General features: G+C 36.9%; 1 protein-coding gene across 4 annotated transcripts in view; it reads right to left on the bottom strand.

The window, feature by feature from the left end:
- Positions 1-22,411, bottom strand: part of kcnab2a (potassium voltage-gated channel subfamily A regulatory beta subunit 2a) — a 145,883-nt gene that overhangs the window by 28,098 nt on the left and 95,374 nt on the right. The window contains exon 1 of one of the 4 annotated variants that reach the window (XM_016268263.1): positions 13,193-14,074. The exons of the other annotated variants lie outside the window; for them this stretch is intronic. Within the exon in view, the coding sequence (XP_016123749.1) occupies positions 13,193-13,401 (209 nt within the window). The 5' untranslated portion in view covers positions 13,402-14,074. Of the gene's footprint in view, positions 1-13,192; positions 14,075-22,411 lie in introns of those variants that run through there. 4 annotated transcript variants of the gene reach the window in all.

The raw sequence follows: 22,411 nt of genomic DNA, 5'->3' as shown, positions 1-22,411 counted from the left end.
AATTATTCATATCAATTATTTACAAAATATTATATTGAAATAAATTTATGAAATGTAAATATTCAAAAAAATTACATTCAAATACATTTATTTAATTATATTAACAAAAATAGTTGCTATAAAATCATTCTAATCTAATGCTACATTTTATTTATTACTACTTGTGTGTATCACACCATTACCTTAACAACATGCTAACCTCAAACTCTTATTGTAATCAACTGTTGTTTGAGAGTGAGATGCTGCCCATGTAGGCTGTAGACAGCAAGGCAGCTCACTAGGTTTTGGAACAGATCTACTGTCTTCAAAGCTTTTTCAATGACCTCAGCCCGAGTCCTGTAGATGCCACTGGGGCCACTGTTTGCAAGCCATCCTGCTGATTGGTGTATCATGGGAAAAATGAGACTTAGCAGTGCCTGAGGGCAGATTACTGAGCCCAGGGGCTTATGAGAGCGAGGAAGACTATGGAGTTTATAGAGACAGCAGCTATAATGAAGAGAACTGGCTAAAGGAAGGCTCACAAGTCCAGAGTCACAGAGCCACATGAGACACACAGAGAGAGAGAGAGAGAGAGAGAGAGAGAGAGAGAGAGAGAGAGAGAGACACACACAGAGAGAGAGAGTGAGAGACAGACCCCAGCCCGAGTCCTGTAGATGCCACCTTGGCTGGCAGGGGAGTTTATGGAGTCTGCAAGACATTCCTGCTGATTGGCTTATCATGGGGAAAATGAGACTTAGCAGTGTCCGAGGGTAGATTACTGACCCCAGGGCCTTATGGGAGCGAGGAAGACTATGGAGCTTATAGAGACAGCAGCTATAATGAAGAGAACTGGCTAAAGGAAGGCTAAACAGTACAGAGTCACAGAGCCACATGAGAGAGAGAGAGAGGTTTTCAACTTCTGTACCATCTTCAAGTGCTGCAGCTCTCACACCCAGAGCTTTGGACCCGAGAATTTGGTCCCAACTTTGTTTTGTTTACTTTTTATAAGTTCTTGCATTGTTTTAGTTTTACTTAATTTTTTATTTTCCTGCCAAGAAAACTGGTGTGCCAAAAATAACAGCGTTGCGTACAAAGCCAAAAATATGGTAAAATGATTATACGATTTGTGAAGGTTCACAGAAGGAAAATGTAACAAGATTAGAACACATACAACAACAGGTTTGTGCAAGAGACTTCTAAAATGAGCAAAACAGAAGAACAGCATGAACTTTTCTCCGTGTGTGTGTGTGTGTGTGTGTGTATGTGTGTATTAAGGCTGGGGGATATACTGAATATTAGAAAACATTCAAAATTCCCTTAATTCCAACAAAATTCAATTCCCATTTCATCACAACAATGTTCATTGAAGTCTCCACATAGCATTTCAAAGGTTTTAAAGTATTTTTGTAAAAATACAAATAAGTAAGCACTGCTATGTAGTGCTACTTTTGTGACACTGTCACATAAGAGACATGTTTTACCGCTCTATTTATTGCAATGATTTTATGTATAATAGAGTTTTCTTAAGTCCATTTTATTCCTCATGACATTTTTAGTGTGTATGTGTCTTTAAGAATTGTATGGTTCTTGGACTGTTTTAGGGTATGGTGCAATGAACTTTATGCTTTTAACAGATTGAGTTTTCCTGGTTTTATTGTGCTGTTTTAAAGTACCGTGAACTTTGTAAATACACGGTTCTTACTAAACTTATATCTGTTTTATGTCATTCTTTTATCACCTACAAACCTCCCACAGAGTAAAATCTGAGTCCATTTTAAACTTTGTAACCCAGCCTGTTAGGCTGATCATTACACTTTGATGCATATAAGTAAAAATTATTTATTCATTAAATCAAAACAATGTGGACTGATTGTTTATACTGAAACATTTGGTTGGCTTTTAATATTTATTGAAAAACCTACTGAAATATTTTGAATCTGCTTGGCATCAAATGGCAAATTGGTCAACATAATGGTGCCACAAAATAAAAAAAAATAAAAAAATACATTGAATAAAGAATACATATGCTGTCACTCAGTCCTAGTTTGTGGTGTCTATACACGAGCATGTACATGAATAAAGAAGTGTGTAACTGGGATTAAGGATGATATAATAAGCTGTCTGTGTGTGTAGGCATGTATGTGCGTTTCTAGAAGCATGTGTGGGGTTTTTGTGTGTTTGTGTGGGGGTGTCTATGTTGGATTAGAAACATGTGGGTGTCCGGTGGCAGAATGCAATGAAAGACAGACCACAGTGGGTCACAGTGAGCCATACGTTGCTTTGGATCCAAAAAGTAACCCGCAGACCGGATAGATCCTATTCATAGCAGCATTTGCTGGGCGCTTTAATGTGGCTGGTGATTTCTTCAGGCACCTCAGCACAATTTTAAAAAGATTAAATGCAGAAATATTTGGTAAATAACTCACTGGAGTGCTGCGCTGTTTCCTGTAGACACCAGGACATCTTAGAGTTAACAAGCAAATGTCTTTAACTGAAAGGCATGAATCACTAGGGGAAAATGAATAAGTATCTGCTCAAATCTAGTTTTACAATTAACATGGAGCTAAAAAGTAAAGAGCATGTGGTTAATCAACGATGGTCAGGTCAATGTCAAAAAAGTTAGTAACTTTTTTTAATTAGACCTTGCAGTGAGATAAACTGTTCAATGTTGGACAGAAGCATCATGGTTCAGTTTATTCAACGTAAATTATTTGCAAAGGCAAGCCTGTATAGCGCAGTCAGCCAAACTATCTCCAACATGAATCGTGTCAGCTCTGAGTAGCTACAGTCATCAGACAGAATTGCAAAAACAATCATTCTCATTTCCTGAGTCAATGTTGCTCTGTGGAGTTGAGATGCTCTGATAAACATCTTTATAGCATCGCAGAACTGCAGTGTTCACACTTTTTAGGGAATTCAGCTGAATAGTTGCATGTTAATCTAGGACACACACAAAATTAAATCATCACTTCTAAAGGGTCATGAAATACTAAAACACTTTTTTTTAGATGTTAATATATATGCATGTGTTGATGATGGAAGACAGTGTTAAATCAGTTTTTTCCAATCTAAAAGAGAAACTGAAATCTAGTCTCAAAAGTTATTAAAAATGCAAAGCAAATGCAAACAGCATTGAATTATAGCTACTAAATGTTGTGCGTGAATTTCACTCTTAAAAATAAAGATTTATAGGCATTGATTGGTTCCATGAAGAATCTTCCCATTCCACAAAATGTTCTTTATAAAGGAAAACGGCTCTTTGGGAAACAAAAAAAAATTATTTTATGGCATATGCTGTATAAACAACAACAAAAAACTTTTGGAACCTTTATTTTTAAGAGTGTCATGTAATGTATCGTTAAATACATTGCAGTGCGTGCAGCTATAAACTGCAGAGTGCATTTGTTATCCTTTGATATTGTTAACTGATTGTAAAAAATAAAGTTGTTGTTTTCTCTCCTCACTCCACTCTACCGGTTTCCATGTCTCCTTTAAAACAAAATATATTTAAGATCTGTCACAATGATTGACCTGTGCTGAAATGGAATGTTTCATTGCACTTTAAAGACTTAAGTTTTTGAGTGATATACTTGTGTGATATGTAAACATATAACAAAGTGATGCATAATAACAGTATTTATGTACTGCACCGTTCAAAACGGATCTTAATGGAAATGGCTTGAGCAGCGTATGCTGCTATGGTTACCTCCTCAGGCCAACACGATTTCAGTTTGAGAGCATCTATTTGGTGAAAATATGCATTTGAACTAACTTGTCATCTAACTTTTGTGGTTTAAAAATGCTGTTGAAACATCCCTTATGCAATACACAGAATTAAAACTGACTTGAATATGCAAATATGCACTTTTTAAGATAATTCGCATATGGTGAGAACTTTCGGTGCACACACTCAATAATCAATGCATTTTTGCATGATAGCCATTCAATAAAGCATTAGACTGGTTGATGTGATTGAGTTGTGTTAAACGTGAAAACAGGCACGTGCCAAAGACTTATCTCAGCTCTGGCTGCCAAAAATGAGCATTGGTATTATCATTATACGCAGCAATGACCACCCAGTAGGAAACAAACAATATGCACTGATGAATTCCAAGGCTGTTTATTCATTCATTGGTTGCCCCCTTGCTGATAATATCTACAGTGAATAAGATCGGAGATATGTAGATCAAGAGAGGGCTCCTTTCATGGTTTGATGTTTGTGGAGTATCCCTAACATGATTAGTACAGATTCAACTGGAACTCTACTGCTGTCTACACCGATAAATGTATGACTGAAGCTGTGTAACTGTGTCAAGGAAGCTCAAATAATAAGCCGATCCGGTTAAAACCACTGTGTTGGACTGAAGGTACGAGCAAATCGAAAGACAATCTGGTGTTTTCAGGGCCAGTAGACTATTGATTGCGCTACAGTGTTACTGTTTCCTTGTTGTCAGTGTTCTGTTGTGTTGAATATTTCACGGGCTGGAACTGAATACTGCATGATGGACAGCGGCCCAGTCACAACTGGACCCAGGTGCAGCGCTGGAGATTGGGTTTGCCAGGAGTCACCAGAGATCAAGCCAGAGGTCAATAAATGTCACCTGTGTTTTTTAGCCGGGTTAACGATATGCAGAGAGCACGGGCCGGTCAGGTTTGTTTACGAAGCAGAGGGAGTTCAACTTTTCAGAGTTCAGATGACTTCGGTCTCTGTTGATCTCCACCAGCCTCAGTGAGTTTCTGAACTCAAACGATTAGGACAGCTCGCTTTAAAAAGTAGAACATGATGTGCCAAAACACATTTGTCAGTATAAAAGGAATAGTTCAAACCAAACAAATGTCAGTTCTCACATCATTTACTCACCCTCATGTCTTTCTAAAAGGCAGATCCTCTATGACGGCAAATGCTATGGGTTTTGATCATCACTGACATGAAACCTGGAGCAAAATGTCTTGACGTGCAATGCAAATGTAAATTACTTCAATATCAGTCTGTTCAAGACATTGCATGGCTTCAAAAGTCACATTGCCAACTTTTATGATGCCTAAGGGTGAATAAATGATGACAAAATGTTCATTTTTAGGCGAACTCTCCCTTAAAGGCAAATGCATTTCACATGACCAAACAGTAACCAACTGGCCCTCAAAGGAAATGAGAGCATCACTGAAGTAGTGCACAAACCTTGCTGTTATGAGTAATTAATGGCAGAAAAAAGGCTAAAAGGTCATGGAAGGACCATGAGCCACATTCTTCAAGGAATTTGCATTGGGGAATGCATGGAATTACATGTACACTGTTCTTCATACGCACACAATACTCTGATGGCTGCCTCGTGTGGATTTGTTCTCTGAAATTTGTGTTTATGTAAGAGCAATTCAGTCTGTGAGAAAGCCTCCTACACCCTGTTCTAAAAGCAGTAGCTCTACCTGAGACCGGCTTCAGCTCTAGTCAGAAAGAAGTTCCATCTCAAATCCCCCATCTTTCCCTCTTCTCCACCAACACCACCCCTTTTTCCACAGCCTCCACACACACACTGTGAATGAGAGTTCACGTTACCATTATCAGGGTTATGAAGCGTCCCACACAGAATCTGCACGTGCACAATTTCACAGAAAGCTCTGGAGACCAGAACTGGTCCTACACAATCCTCTTCAGTATAAACAGACTGGACATGCCCATTTTATTAAAAATGATTAAAAAAAAATATTAACAAATATTTTATATGTTGCTGCCATGCTGCTCACTAATGAGATTATAAAAAACATAAAAAATTCAAAAGGTTAGAATGTTCAAAATATTTTTTTAATGCTTTGGAATGAAGTCTCTTCTGCTCACCAAGGCTGCATTTATTTGATCAAAATACAATAAACAGTAATATTGTGAAATATTGCTACAATTTCAAATAACTGTTTTCTATGTTAATATATTTTAAAATGTAATTTATTCCTGTGATGCAAAGCTGAATTTTCAGCATCATTACTCCTGTCTTCAGTGTAACATGATCCTTCAGAAATCATTTACTTAATAAAATTGCACTGCTTAACATTTTTGTCGGATTCTTTGATGAATAAATGTTCAAAAGAACAGCACATTCAAAACTGAAATATTTCTTAACATTATAAACGCTTTTAATTTTGATCAATTTAATGCATAAATGAATAAATAAATAAAAAATAAATAAATATTGTACTGATCCCAAACTTTTGAACTAACATCATTATGATCCCATAGAAGGTGGATCTAATTTCTAAAAGTTAATCTGAGTCGCTCAAAAGACTGGTAATCTAAAGCCAATATGAAACTGTTTGCAGCCCATTTTACTTCTGTATTATGAAGTATTGATTCGTATCTGTCTGTAACACTGCTGAAACCTTCTGGCTGAAACTTAAGCACCCTTGGCGACGTCAGCTAAAATGAAAATCATTTCAGGCAGAGCAACTTCTGTTTTCATGAAAGATTATGAAAACAAAAATTTTCCTTTAGAATTATGTGCACCAATGAATTTTGCTCAATAAGGTGCATTAAAAAAGTAATTAGAGCCCATTTTGACTTCATTTTGCTCTACAATCGAATGAATGGCTATTTCCTCTCTGAATGGGAGTGTTGCTTTACAAAAAGTAAACAACTAAAGGTTTCAAACCATTTCTATGCAAACAGATGCAGTCCACCCCATCAACATAACACAAATTAGCATGGAGATGAATAAAAGGGTTTATTTATGGTAGAGCCCAGCTGGAATTAATAAATCTGTTCCTAGAGTGTGATGAAAACAGGCATTCTGCTGTCAGTGAGAATCTACACGTTATTAAAGCGCAAACATGCACGCCTTAATTAAAAGCTATCAGCACTGCACAGAGCTGAACATACAGCCATCCATCCATCCATCCTCAGTACAGAACTTGAAAAAAAAAACCTTATCAGAGTGAAGGATTACACATACTCTCTCCTCAAGCCTTAAATAGAAGTGCACATGTGAGACGGAGCGTTTATAGTGCTATTGTGTGGCTTTGTAGAAGCAAAGGCTGCTGTTTGTTTCTCACAAACATTCATCAGGCATTATCTCAAGTGGGAGTGAGTCTGAACTGAAGGTAGTATCAGTTATAGTGAGATCCAGAAGTGCAATAATATCTCTCAACACGCCTACTCTAACGCTTTAACACTTACTGCGCTGTCTTATAACTCTCAACACTTTGAATTCAGAACTTCCAATTCTGTTTCGCAGATGCTATTAAAATGCATTTGGTGAATGTTAGATATACATGTCATTTTATAAACACTGGAGAATGTTTCCAGGGAAACCTTTTATAATAAAATCTGTGTTCTTGGAAATGCATATCCTTTATGTTGTGCAAACCAAAAACCTTCAATTTTAAATCAATGAAATCTTTGAAATCAACCTGCAGCTAGTGTTGTTTTTGGCGGCCTGTTTTCATTTGAGTTTTAGTCTAGTCTTTGTGTGCAGCTGTCATTTGAGTTTTTATTAGTTTTAGTCACGTTCATACTCTTTTTAGTCTAGTCAAGTTTTAGTCAACAAAGTGTGAGCATTTTAGTCTTATTTTAGTCAGAATTATCCATGACTATTTTCGTCTAGTTTTAGTCGACGAAAACTGATGACATTTTAGTCTAGTTTTAGTCAATGAAAATTGTATTTTTTAACGCTTTAACACTTACTGCGCTGTCTTATAACTCTCAACACTTTGAATTCAGAACTTCCAATTCTGTTTTGCAGATGCTATTAAAATGCATTTGGTGAATGTTAGATATACAAGTCATTTTATAAACACTGGAGAATGTTTCCAGGGAAACCTTTTATAATAAAATCTGTGTTCTTGGAAATGCATATCCTTTATGTTGTGCAAACCAAAAACCTTCAATTTTAAATCAATGAAATCTTTGAAATCCACCTGCAGCTAGTGTTGTTTTTGGCGGCCTGTTTTCATTTGAGTTTTAGTCTAGTCTTTGTGTGCAGCTGTCATTTGAGTTTTTATTAGTTTTAGTCACGTTCATACTCTTTTTAGTCTAGTCAAGTTTTAGTCAACAAAGTGTGAGCATTTTAGTCTTATTTTAGTCAGAATTATCCATGACTATTTTCGTCTAGTTTTAGTCGACGAAAACTGATGACATTTTAGTCTAGTTTTAGTCAATGAAAATTGTATTTTAGTCTCTTTTTAGAAATGCAATTCTATTTAACCCAGTCAATATAGTATAAGTACCTAGTAGTATAGACGAAACCAAAATTTTCTTTTAGCCAAACCCATTTCAAACAAGGTTATCTTATTATATTATTGTTACCTTATAGACTCAAGAATACATCCATTCCAGACACGGAAGACGCTCTGATTTGAATTTACAACAATTATTTTACCAACCAAACATGTTAGACGGGGATAAAACACACACGCATAGAGCGGGATAATACGCAGAGCGTCACACCACGTGAAAGTGAATCCTGAGCGGTGAACTAATTCGGCAGCCGGAATTTCAGTGCATCTCTAATCATTGGTGACATTAGAAATGGATATTAAATAATAGCTGCTTTTTTGAACATTTTAGCAATTTAAAAATATTATAAAAGGATTTTTACACGGCACCCCTGCTCTCGACAGACGCGGCACCCCGGTTGGGAAACACTGCTCTAAATAATGCCGCGAGTGGGGCTTGAGGAAGTGACGTCGCCTGCGTCTGCGCAGTGCGACCTGATGCAGCCCCTGAAGTGAGACACAGGAAACAGAAATACTGCAAAATAATAATAATAACGCGACTAAACGAGAGGAAATAACGTTATAACATTTAATTTCGTCTCATTTTGGTCAACGAAAATGAAGAGACATTTTAGCATAGTTTTTATTTTGTAAACCACATTTAGTCTCGTTTTTATTCGTCAACAATATTGCATTATACATTTAATTATAGTCATAGTCACATGACCAGCATTTACGTTGCGTCTTGTCTCGTTTTCGTCACGTGATAAAGGTTCATTGACGACGATATTGTCATAATTTTCATTGACGAAAGCAATACAACCTGCAGCCAGTCAGCTCAAATCAATTTGAATAAATCTAATGGTCACAGAGCCTTCTGGTCTTTTCAAAAGCATGATTCATCTGTTCACGTTATTCCAAGGATAAAAGATATTGTTTTTGCAATATTTAATCAAGATAAACTTTGCGTCACCTCTTTTTCAGATGATGTCACCAAGTTGTATATCCTGTTTTACTAGCAAACACATTTCATGTTGACTTAGTTTTCCATTAGCATTTACAGACATAAATAAAGAGGTTTGCAGACCATTTTGCATTGCCTAGCTTAATAGGATCTCCTCCACAAATTTATAAGCCTGATTTACTCAAATCATTAATTGAATCTTGACCGGAGTCATTTAATTTGTCCGCACAGCTAAACTGAAGCATCTCCACAGAGAGTGAGGATAAGATAAGGCAGTGATGTCAAGCGACATCAATCTACGATATGGCAGCATTCTCAATTCTACACCCACCGGTACAATGTCTGGTCTGTCCTACTGTGGAGAGCGAGCAGAGTAATACTGCACGAGCTGGACTGGGAAAGATGCTGGTTAATTGAAAGCCCCCCTCCAGTCCTCTCTCTGTCTGCTTCGATTCATCAGGGCAGAATGAGATTGTGATTGGAACTGACTAAAGAAAATTAGGTGAGACAAAAGTGCCGGTCTGCCAGAGTGAATCCCGGAAAACAGAACTGGTAGGACTTTTATCCCTTATAGAGTACAGAGTAAAATCTAATCATACTGAAACACACATTTATTTTGCCAGGAATGGGGAAATGTGGCATGAACATCCTTCACCTGTTGTTCTTTACCTTTAAAAGTAAAGGTTCCAAAAGTGGGGTTTTCACACAAATGCCATAGAAGAACCATTTTTGATTTCCCAAAGTACATTTCAGTGAACAATTCTAAAACGAGTAATTTTTTTAGAGTGAAAAATGTTTTAATAAACTAAAGAACCTCTTTCCACTTTAAAGAACATTCTGTTCAACAGAAAAGCTCCATGGATGTTAAAGAATCTTCATGCAACCATAAAGAACCTTTATTTTCAAGACTTTAACACTTACTATGCAGTGTTATATCTCTCATTGGGGCAGCAAGATTTTTTATTTTTATTACTTTTTTTATACTTATTTAACCAAGGATGCATTAAATTGATGAAAAGTGATAGTAAAGACATTTACAATGTTACAAAGGATTTCTATTTCAAATAAATGTTGTTCTTTTTAACTTTGCTAAACATTCTTTGTCTGACATGAAATTCCTGGGCATCGAGAGGATTTTACCTCATAGAAGAGGCTTTTGGATCTTTCAACTTAAATCTTTATTCCCTGATGGCATGAATGAAGAACTAGAACTTTCTTGTTTTTTGTAATTGTTTTTGTAACTGCTTTGTAATATATCTATATATATATATATATATATATATATATATATATATATTTTCATTTAAAGGGGACAAACACAAAAAACAGCGCGTTTTGGCTCATACCCTAAAAGTGGCAATTTCAACAAGCTATAAAAAATGATTTTGAGATAAAACTTCACATACACACTCTGGGGGGACATCAGAGAACAATTTAAAATATTGTATCAATGCATTCTATGGCACCTTTAAATCATTCTTCACAAGACTATTGATCTTATTGTGAACAATTCATCCATGGTTATATATATATATATATATTTCCCCTCTTTTTTTGTGACACTTTATTTGTTGTGATTGTATATTTTACATGGTTTGTGCCATGTTTGTTAATGATCAGACTCTCTTGCAGTGACGCTTGTTATAATTGATTGATACTTGTGATTAATTGGAATCAGCTGATTGCTTTCAATTGCTTGTCTATTAAGAAAGAGGGTGACTGTTTGTTGCATATTGAGCACTGAGGATAACGACTTACTGAAACGTCTGCTCATCTGTTTTTTAACTCCCATGCACTTTTTTGCAATATGCAATTTATAAAATAAATTGTTTTTCTAGACCTACTGGGGGGAAAAAAATCATGTTTTCCTCAAAAACTAGTAAGTAGCACAACTGTTTTCAACATTGATAACAACAATACATGTTTATGCAAATAGTATGCAAAAAGATAGCCATTATGTTGTGCTATCCAAAAACTCTTTGCTACAACACAAATCTTTAAAATCATCCTGAACCAGTCAACTAAAATCTAATTTTAATAATGCTAATGGTCACAGAGCCTCCAGATCTTTTCGTTAGCATTATTCAGTGCACATTATTCCAACAAAAAACATGTTAGTCTCTGCAATATTTAATCAAAACAGAACACTAAAAAGAACATTTCATGCAATGGAAAGGTTCTATGGATCAAACCACTAATGCCAATAAAGAACATTTATTTTTAATACTGAGTGTAGCAGCCAGAAGCTTGTTTTCTCTTCACAGCATGTTCATTATATTGCATTAAAAGTGGTCTGTGATGTAACTTAAAGAAAACTTAAAAAAAAACAAAAAAACCTAAAGTTTCAGATTCATGAACCTTGAATGCAAAAGCCCACTTCTGCTACTAACAGCTCTAGGGACTTAATATGGCACATCATTGAAACTCACCCTGACAAGAGAGCAGTGTGTCCCGGGCTGTTTCTTCCTCTGGGTATTTGAGCACAGTTCTCAAACACACACAAACAAACCATCAAAGAAACTCTAAGACACTGCCCACAGTCTTTCATCACATATACATGTACTCTCCAGATGTATGAAAGCACATATTCACAGTAGCGTCCAGCCGGGCAGAGCATCATTAGAGAAGATCGGCTCAAAGCAATGCTCTAGTTTAGGGGGTCTACGAACTCAATCTCAAGACAACAGAAGGTGCCGGTATCAAATACTGCTTGCCTCAGAGAATTTAGAACAATAGAAAAAGGTCCACAAGAGAAGTTTTCATTTAAAGGCATAGTTCACCCAAAAATTTAATTTATGGCATATTTACTCCCTCTTATGTCATTATTTATATCTCTTCTCTGCACCTCTCCTCTTGTCTAGCTTGCTACCTAATTTGGTTGTCTAATAAACCGGGCACAATATGAATATAATTCCAAACCTGTATGCTATTTTTTTCTGTCAAATATAAACAGACACATTTGAAAAACAGTTTATGGTAACCACTTTTCAATTAAAAAATTCAATTTAAAACAAAAAATAAAATAAAATAAAAAAAAACTTTGTATAGAAAGAGCTGTGCAAAAACCTTCCTTTCTTTGCTTTTAATGTATTCCAACATAGAGGATTTCTTTAAAACCGGAAGATGAAGCTTCAAGACAGTGACATTGCAAGTAACTCATAATGAACGCATAAATGAATAAATGAAATTAACAAGGTCTAGCTAACTCTCTCGCTTTACAGAAGCGAATATTAAGCTTGACATAAATTGGAGCCTCTGACAACAAAATCTTTTTGCAATCCTGATTTCAAATAGGAAGGATAGATCACACGCCTCCATTAAGAGCTGTTAATAGGAATTTTTTTTTTGCAAATGAACATGACGGCTGAAAGCAATCTGGCAGTGTTTCTAGCAGTCATTATGTAAATTAACATACCTTGCAGGTTTGTTGTTAACAGATGCAGAAAATTTTATGTTTTATTAAAATTTTCATTGCATTTCATGAAACCGAAGAATGAACTCTTAATGGAATTGTAAAAAAAGGCATCAAATTACATAATATATAATAGTATTATATAATTTCATTATGTACTACTAAAATGATTCTGAGACAAATATGTCAGCAGTTGTGCATAATAACAGTAAGTCTACATAAAAAGCTAGCAATGCAGGAATATGAATCTAGTTTGCCAGAGGCTCAATTGGGTTAAAAAGAGTAGCCATTATTCTTCAACAGTTAAAGCTGCAATTTGCAGAATGATTTGAAGAGTAATGGTCAAATTGATGGGACTGATTTCATCATATGCAATCAAAGCACTTTGTTGAAATAGTAGAAATATATATATGCACCAGCATATGCTGATTATTACGCTACTTAACCTGATAGGATAGTCATAATTTTTTAAGGTCAAAAATATTTTTTCTTTAATTGTATACAAAAAATATCTAATTGTATCATTACACATAATCATACACATTTACTGCAAGTAAAATATTTCACATTATTGGATCCTTATCCTACAGGCTTTACAGTCACAAAATAAACTCTTCTTTCAATATATGCTTTCCTACCTATACTTCATGCCAGTTCTCATGCTCTGTTCACTTGAAGAAGGGATGCTCTGGACGGAAAGCTGCCCAAGACTCCTGGCCACCATGGCCACGGCTTTGAACTTGCTTCGGGTACCAGTGTTCGGACTGTTAGCGTTCTGTCGATTGAGCCTGTCATCTGTGCTACGGCTCATGGACCGGTGGTCTGTGCAAACAAACGACACCTGCATCCTGTCTCAGAGGATGCACGGTTATCACAGAGAAAACTCGATGAAAGAGTGCCAAGTGTCTCCAAGAAACAAAGAGAAGTCAGCCAGGTCCAGATCCTCCGGAGAGCGAATTTAAAAGTTCCTCGGTCCTACTGGACTGTGCAATGTGCCGGACTCCTGCTTGGTTCAGCCGGAGAATATCAGGAGGGCTAATCCAACCGAAGCTTGACTCTCTCAACTAGACTGGCAAAGAGCTTATAAGGCGGTCTTCAGCGATGCCCGTGAATCTAATTTCATTGCTTCCCCGACCGGCACGTGAAGTTCACAGCTCGATTATCACATAGCCTGCTACTGAAGACCACCTGCACGGCTCCCATCTCACACATAGTCTCACGTAAGAGTAACTGTCCATAGAAAGGTCTTACCTTCCTTTTTCAGGTTCAGCGTTTTTTTCTCTGCGTTCAAGTCCTCGTTTCAACCCCGATCAAATACGCTTGCATATCCAAACACACTAGCTGGTTTCTTTGTAATCTCAGCTCAGTGCTTCAGATCACTTGGGAGTGCCAGCACACAAAACAGACTTCAAACAAAGTAACAAACTGATGCAATGGATAAGATGTCTTCTCATGTCTCCTCCTGTGATCTGTCAGCTACTGAGATACCTCACATGCACTGGTGCTCCTCCTCCTCCTCAGCAGAGATTACATTTACAAGTGCATTCATAGCGCAAGACACAAAGAGGCAGAGCGTGAGTGAACGAGTACGAGAGGGTGGGAGGAGCAAACAGCTGACAGAGAGAGCACAGAAACACAGAATGTGGTCGAGAAAGAGAGAGAGGGAGTGTGGGAGGGTTTGCTCTGCACTGATATTTCTTTAATATTTGTACTAATGCTCCACTTTATATTTCTTATTTGTGCACTATTTTCATTGCATGCAGCTAATCTGCAAATGCTTTGCGATAGGTTTACTTCTGAAGTAAAAATCTCCACACGTTTAGCAATAATGTAAACTACTGTTTAAAGGTTTGGGGTCAGTAAGATTTGTGTGTTTTTGTAAGAAGTATCTTATGCTCACTATAAGCTGCATTTATTTAAGCAAAAATATAATAAAACAGTAATATTGTGAAATCTTTTTACAACTTCAAGTAGCTGTTTTGTATTTGAGTATATTTTAAAATGTAATTTATTCCTGTGATGCAAAGCTGAATTTTCAGCATCATTACTCCAGTCTTCAGTGTCACATGATCCTTCAGAAATCATTCTAATATGCTGATTTGCTGCTCCAGAAACATTTCTTAATTATTATCAGTGTTGAAAACAGTTGTGCTGCTTCATATTTTATATTTGTGTGGAAACCCTGATACATTTGTTTTCAGGATTCTTTGCTGAATATAAAGTTCAAAAGTACAGCATTAAAAAAAATTAAGTAACAAAATAAAAGCCTTTTCGCCACTTTTGATAATTTTAATGCATCCTTGCTGAATAAAAGTATTAATTTATTAAAAAATATATATATAAATCTTTCAAGAACGCACTACTATGAGATCTATTATGTAATGACATATTCTTCTGTAAAAATGCAATTTCACCAACAACAATAAAAGTTTAATTTGCAAAACTTACAATACTCAAAACCCTGAAGACATATCCATCAATCAGAGAAGTCAATGAAACTAAAATCCCAGCAAAAGAGCAGCCACTCCCATAAAGCACTGCAAATGCAAAAGTCACTGTCAATGCGTATATTTTGCAATAAACTTCCAATATATGGTATTTTTTTTTTTTACTTATAATAAATTATTTATAGTCCGTTCTTTGTTTAGTCACGTCGCACCGCTTGCGTCCGGTGTAGACGCTGTGTAAGTTGTACAGTTTGGAACAACACGAGGGTGAGTAAATAATGACAGAATTTTCATTGTTAGGCGAACTATCCCTTTTATTCTCTCACGTTGCTGACATAAGCGAGGAATAGACTACCTTTTTTAGAATCCGACTTAACCATGTCATGTTTTAAACACTAATAAAGGTGCTGCCCAACTGGCGAGTACTTCCTGTTTGACCAATTTATTTGCCATGAGCCGAGTTTTATTATGGACCCTGCAACATATCCTTATCCCATCTGCAAGACAACTAAGAACACAGATGTGCAAGTGATGGTAAGCTGGTATGTCTCCATCAGTAGACACACAAACTGTCCATCTTTGTCCGCTACAGCCATTCCAGGGTCTCGACTGAAATCGAAAGGGAAAAGTGTTTAACGCAAACATCTATACTGATTAGAGGGAGGCTTCTTAAACAGTGTTCTGCATCCATGGCTTTTTTTGTCTCCAGTTAAATGGTGAAGGGTTGGGGCGAGTGGGCAGTGCGAGCAGGATATCTGCAGGATTTTTAAAATCCTGTACAAATAAAATGAATACCATATAAGTGGGGTAGGGAAATGTCTAAAAAGCATGACTTGCAGTTCAGTTACAGGTTTTCACACAAGCAAACAGTTTTATAAAATGATAAAAGGGATGAGTCAAAAGTATCAATTAGTACATTAATTTAAACAATTATTACTAATCAATTATTGTATTAATTTAATAACTTATAAATATATCTTAGTGTCTTTATTGTTTAGATTTTTGATCCACCAGTTCACATTTACAACTGAGTATTTGCTGCGTGAAAATATAAGTTGATTTTCACAGTGGTCTGAACAAAAACACCAGATGGGCTTATTGAAAAATGAAAATTGATTCTCTGCCAGCAGGTGGCACTTTTGGAGCAGCAGAATATAGTGGTTTCCACGGTAACGACAGTACACAAAGCAGCGCAGCACCTGACTTTAAAAACATGCAGTGCTCATATTTATTTAATGAAATCATAGACTTTTGAAGTTTAATCATCACATTAAGCCATGTCGCAATTCTTGTCTTTCCGTCCCCAAATTTAAGACCTCTTGAAATCATAATTAAAGGTGCAGTAGGAGATCTTGTAAAATGCTAACTTTAGCCTGATAGCACTGAAAGCGAACGACCCACCCTCCCTGCAATCGCCGTCCAAAGCCACGCCCCCTGAATGCATATACACTCACAGAGTCAGACCAGAATACCAAAGACAACATTAGGGACTTTCGCACCGCGGAAACCTTTTCATAGTACCAGAACTACCCACTTTTTGGCGTTTTCGCACAGCCGGAACTGGGTGCGATTTTAGTACCGGACTGCCTTTTTCAAGAACCAAATTAGCTCCTACTCTGGAGCAGGGTCTAACCAGCACAACTGGTACTAATCGTGACGCAAGATCGATCGGAACACAGTTCAAGCTCACTTCAAACGAGATGGTTATCTGAATCGGGTGTGTTAACTAAGCGAGACATGCAAAATATGTAGAGCGAGGAGGTGTGAGGACTGGAATTGGGAACCGCTGGGCTACATCATGTGTCATTCACCAATGAGAAAACTTTAAAAGTACTATACCAGGAAGGAAGATCGGGTTGTTGATGTTTGTCTGCCATTCTCGCTCTGTCTGCACAGCGTGCACGAACGCGCTGATGACATATCCTATCTGCACGAATCGGGTGCACAGAGGCATGCTAATACATACGTTGACAGGCAGGTAGGAAAGTCAATTAAAACGCTCAGACTGAGCGTTTTGATTGGAATAACATTTCTTGGTCCTACGCCTTTTTAAGGACCCGTGGAAACCCAGTGCAAGGCTCACATGCCACCCTTGTTCAAACTCAGTCTCCAATTCAGTCACCTGTACGCAACCCTGGACGATGCAGAACTCATCAAGTGGCGCGAGGCTTTGTCTATGTCAGCTTCTCTTACGATCAAACAGCAGAGTCACCAAACTTGTGGAGACAAAATTATTTGATTTTTTTAACCGCAATAAACCATTTGTTTACTGTGCCTGACGATTTAAAAAGTGGCTTATATCTAGGATACACACATGCGAAAGCCAATGCTGGGATCCGCTATGCCTCGGAGCATCAGAAGCCGTGACAATACGACACGTAGCATAGCAAGCTGAACAAGTCCAGGGGCCTGGTTTACTCATTGTGTATCTGCAAGTACAGTATCACGGTGAAACCCACACCACTGTCACACAACCCTCCACAGATGAGCAGAGCCATCTGGGAAGCGGCACGCTTTAAGTATTTGTATTTTGACCTGTGTGTGTGGGATCTAGTTGCCAAGTAACAAACGATTCATAACCATCATGCCTCAGTAAGCACATAGATTCATCGGGCTGGCTGATATTGGTTCATGATTTGGTCAAATGTGATAGGGGGTGATCAATGAATGCGTGTGACCTGCAGGACAAAATTTGCTGATGAAATGATGCAGAGAGCTTGATCAATACAAGATTGAACTGATGTATAGTGCCATTTCACCGATTTAGAAACCTATAAGTCTTCTTCCCACACTGACTGGTCACAGTCCTTGTGAATTTGAGAAGGCGGATGTGCAATCTCTATGGCAACTGAAGTTTTCATCCACACAGTGTTCAAGGATGACTTTCTGCTCCAATCTAGGTGTGTGAAGGAAATCTGAAACACAACAGTTTGGTCTTGCTGCAAGGTTAGTGTGTTTTCCACAATATCTTAACATCCTTGATATAAGACACTTATTGAGAAGGGGGGAAAAATCTTATTTTCAGAGAAATATAAGAAAATTTAGTAAGAAAAATAGGAAGGATTTGTTTCCTCAATTTGAGCATAAATCTTTTAGAGGTCTCTGAAAATAACACTGAAAATTATTTAAGCAAATGTTTAATGTTTTAAGTATGTTGAGAAATGTTAACTGGAAAACAAGACATTAATACTGATTAAGAAAATATTTTTTTGCAATATGCCAATTGTGAGCGGTATAATAAAATATTAAAGGGGTCATATGATGCGATTTCAAGTTTTCCTTTTCTTTGGAGTGTTACAAGCTGTTCGTGAATAGATACGATCCCTAAAGTTGCAAAGAATAAAGTCTCAAACCCAAAGAGATATTCTTTATAAAAGTTAAGACTCGTCCACGCCCTCCTAAAATGCCTCGTTTAAACACGCCCCCACATATCTACATCACTGTGTGGGAAGATTTGCATAACACCGTCCAAATGTTCACGCAAAGAAAGAAGGCGTAACTTATTCTTGCAGTAGTATTGTTGCCACCGCTGCCATGTCATGGAGACGCTATGTGTTTCGTTGTGAAAGTGAAACTACTTTGTTTGGCCTTCCAAAAGAGGACACAACTAGAAATCAGTGGTTAAGTTGTATTGACAACACTGTTCCAGAACAGTTCAACCCAAATATTCAGATGTGAGCAACGCATTTTACAGAGGACGAGGACTGTTTCATGGGAGAGTAGCCTACAATGCCGGTGTTCTGACAAATAATGCTGACTCACAGCCTGCAAGTATGTTTTCATATTTAAAAGATTTGCCACTGATGATTCAAACGTGAGTTTTGAGCAGTGTAGAGTAGTGCTTGTTGTTTGTCATTTCTCCGATCACAAATGCAGACATGGTTTTTTGTTTACGTGGCGCGATGCAACGCAACGCAACGCATTAGTGTAAGTCATATAATCAGTACTTATGTCCTCACTGGATGCAACAAATGCTTAGTTTATAATGGGTTTTATTGGTTTTGTCTCATCGCGCCGGGACACAACATCATATGGTAAGGGGCGTAACATTTCCGTCACACGCTTGAGGTTTTCGGCAAATCACAACGCACTGGATAGCTGGCCAATCAGAGCACACCTCGCTTTTCAGAACGTTGAGCTTTTCAGAAAGGCGGGGCATAGAGGAGAAACAATAATGTACAGTATGTGGAAAATAATGTTTTTTTTAACCTTAAACCGCATTACAAAAATACACAAAATAATGTTCTTTTTTAGCAACATCATATGACCCCATTAAACTGTACAAGTGTATATACACTATATGGACAAAAGTATTGGGACACACCTCTTCATTATTGAATTCAGGCGTTTCAATCAGTTACCACAGATGTATAAAATCAAGCACCTAGCCATGCAGTCTGCATTTACAAACAATTTTGAAAAAAATTGGTCATTTTGAAGAGCTTGATTATTATCAATGTTGAAAACAGTCGTGCTGCTTCATATTTTGTGTGGACATGGCGATACATTTTATTTTTCAGGATTCTTTGATAAATAGAAAGTTCAATGAACAGCATTTATTTGCATTTATCAAATATATTTATTAAATAGAAATCTTTTGAATCATGTTATTGTCTTCACTCACTTTTCATTACTTTACTGTATGATGAATAAAAATTATTATTTTCTCTCTTTTTTAAATCTTACACAATTGCTTGAGTGGTATCACAAAAATGTTAAGCAGCAAAAGTTTTAAACATTGATAATAAATAGTAAATGTTTCTTGAGCAGCAAATCAACATATTAGAATGATTTCAGATTCAGCAAATCAACATATTAGAATGATTTCAGAAGGATCCCTGAAACATCTCTTTGTAAACAACATATACACGATTATAATGACGAATGTTGCATTCCCAAATGCAAATTAATGAAATCAAATGCAGCTAGCATTTACAGTGAATCGACACTGAAACCAGTACTGTTACAGCAGACATGTAGGGCGTCAGACTATAGCTTATATTTATATAATTACATCAAAGCCGTTGCAAATTGTATGATAGTACTAAGCAATCTCAAATTCTCACCACCTTTCATAAAAAGTTACCGGGCGAGTCACACGTTTCAGTGATGATGCTACTCGCATTTGGCACTTTGAACCATTGTTGTTAAGATGAGAGAGGTTACAATATAACTACTGCTTCTGTGGAAGACATTATAACAGCCACTGATGGTTTTTCCTTATCATGACCGGCTAAACAGTCTCCTGTGAATCTCTGAATGACAGAAAACAAATTGCTTTCCGATTAGGGCCAAACAGAAACAGCTGAGCAAAACTAAGAAAATGTAGGAAAAATCACAAAGTGCATTAAGAAAAAAAGATGTGCATGTTGAAATCAAGGATCCGTTTGTCTTTTGGTTGAACCTGCCAGTAACTGGATGCTTTGGTGAGACGCTGAAGTATTCCCTGATGGAGTATTCCAATATCCCACAAACACTTGATTCTCCGGAGAGACCTGGAGACGCAGGCTTGCAAGTTGTTGGCAAGCAATACCACATATCAAAACACACTAATGAAAACACACACGCTGACTCCTTTGAACCATTATGCAAATCATGCAAATCATGCTTAACTAACAGCTGCTACATGCACAGCTGTGCTACACACCCTGTTACGGAGAAAACGCATTAAAGCATCTTATCTGTGCTGAGAAAGACCAGAGCTCAACAATAAGGACAGCAACCAGTCTGTGTTTCAGGCCAGTTGACAGAACAGCATCACAGATGCAGAACATATGCCTTGTAAAACTAAACATTTGGATTTCTGTTATGTATTGAACATGTTGATGTGAATTCTGCTGACGTCAAGGTAGAATGTCACCAAGGTAGTGTTGTGTTGTGTCTAAATTTAAAAAAATGACTTTGTAATAGTGTTCTCAGTTAAAACAATTTTTATACATTTTCCAGGAAAAGTGAATGTACACATTATAAGCATAATTTGCATATATTTTTGCTAATAAAAACAAATGATATGATCTAATATTTATAATCCTGTATATATGATGAAAGATGACAAAATTAAAAATACTAAATAAATGTATATTTAATCTAAAAATTGTATATTTCAAATGTAAAAACAAAAACAACTAATTAATTAATTAATTTAAACACAGACCCTTTCACTTTTCATTCACATGCAAATCTAATTCCTGCAAGTGGAGTTTGTTCCATGCAAACACTGCTTGACAAAGAGGTACATCGCTTAAAGGTCCCATATTGTACACCTTTCTGGAGTTTTATTTGAGTTTTTGATGTCCTTAAGAATATATATTTGCGGTATAAGTACCAAAAACCATCTCAATATATTTTTATATATATATGCTGAGAACAGGTCGATTTTGGTCTAATTAATATTCATGAGCCTCTCTTCTGATTGGCCTGTTGTTTTCTGAGTGACGCACAGCCAGGCCAACCACAGGTAACTAGGGTCAGCGACGTCACAGCGCTAGCTGGAGGCACCAAAACAAAGAAGAAACTGGAGGCGGCCCATTCAAACCAGCACAGATTCGGCTACATAAGGAGCTTAAAATATCATCTTGTTGTGATGTTGGGTGCCAGAATCGACGTAATACAGCCTCAAATTAGAAATTTGATTGCATATCTGCTACCACTGCCAGACAAAAAAAGACAGCTGTGGTTAAACGCGATAAAACGAGCGGACTGGACAGAAAGGATCATCAAAAATGCTCACGTTTGCAGCGCACACTTCTTATCAGAAAAGGTTCAATAAAGTTTTGTCTTTTGTTGTTATGGGCGCGTCTACAGATTTCTCGCCATATGTCTATGTTTCTTGCATCTCACGACTATGTCGTGTATGAAATAATGTCTGTGTGCATGTGTGTAAAACAACAAACTGACGATTTATATATTATCATTTGTAATTATATATACATGGTTAATTGTGGCTGGAACAATAGTGTAGCTGTAAAAATAGTTGCCTGCTGAAATTGAAATATATATACAGTGGGTACGGAAAGTATTCAGACCCCCTTACATTTTTCACTCTGTTATATTGCAGCCATTTGCTAAAATCATTTAAGTAATTTTTTTTCCTCATTAATGTACACACAGCACCCCATATTGACAGAAAAACACAGAATTGTTGACATTTTTGCAGATTTATTAAAAAAGAAAAACTGAAATATCACATGGTCCTAAGTATTCAGACCCTTTGCTGTGACACTCATATATTTAACTCAGGTGCTGTCCATTTCTTCTGATCATCCTTGAGATGGTTCTACACCTTCATTCGAGTCCAGCTGTGTTTGATTATACTGATTGAACTTGATTAGGAAAGCCACACACCTGGCTATATAAGACCTTACAGCTCACAGTCCATGTCAGAGCAAATGAGAATCATGAGGTCAAAAG

This window comes from Sinocyclocheilus grahami, unplaced genomic scaffold (assembly GCF_001515645.1).
Source record: "Sinocyclocheilus grahami isolate Dianchi unplaced genomic scaffold, SAMN03320097.WGS_v1.1 scaffold44.1, whole genome shotgun sequence".
Lineage (NCBI taxonomy): Eukaryota > Metazoa > Chordata > Actinopteri > Cypriniformes > Cyprinidae > Sinocyclocheilus > Sinocyclocheilus grahami.
This window is presented reverse-complemented; position numbering and strand designations above follow the sequence as displayed.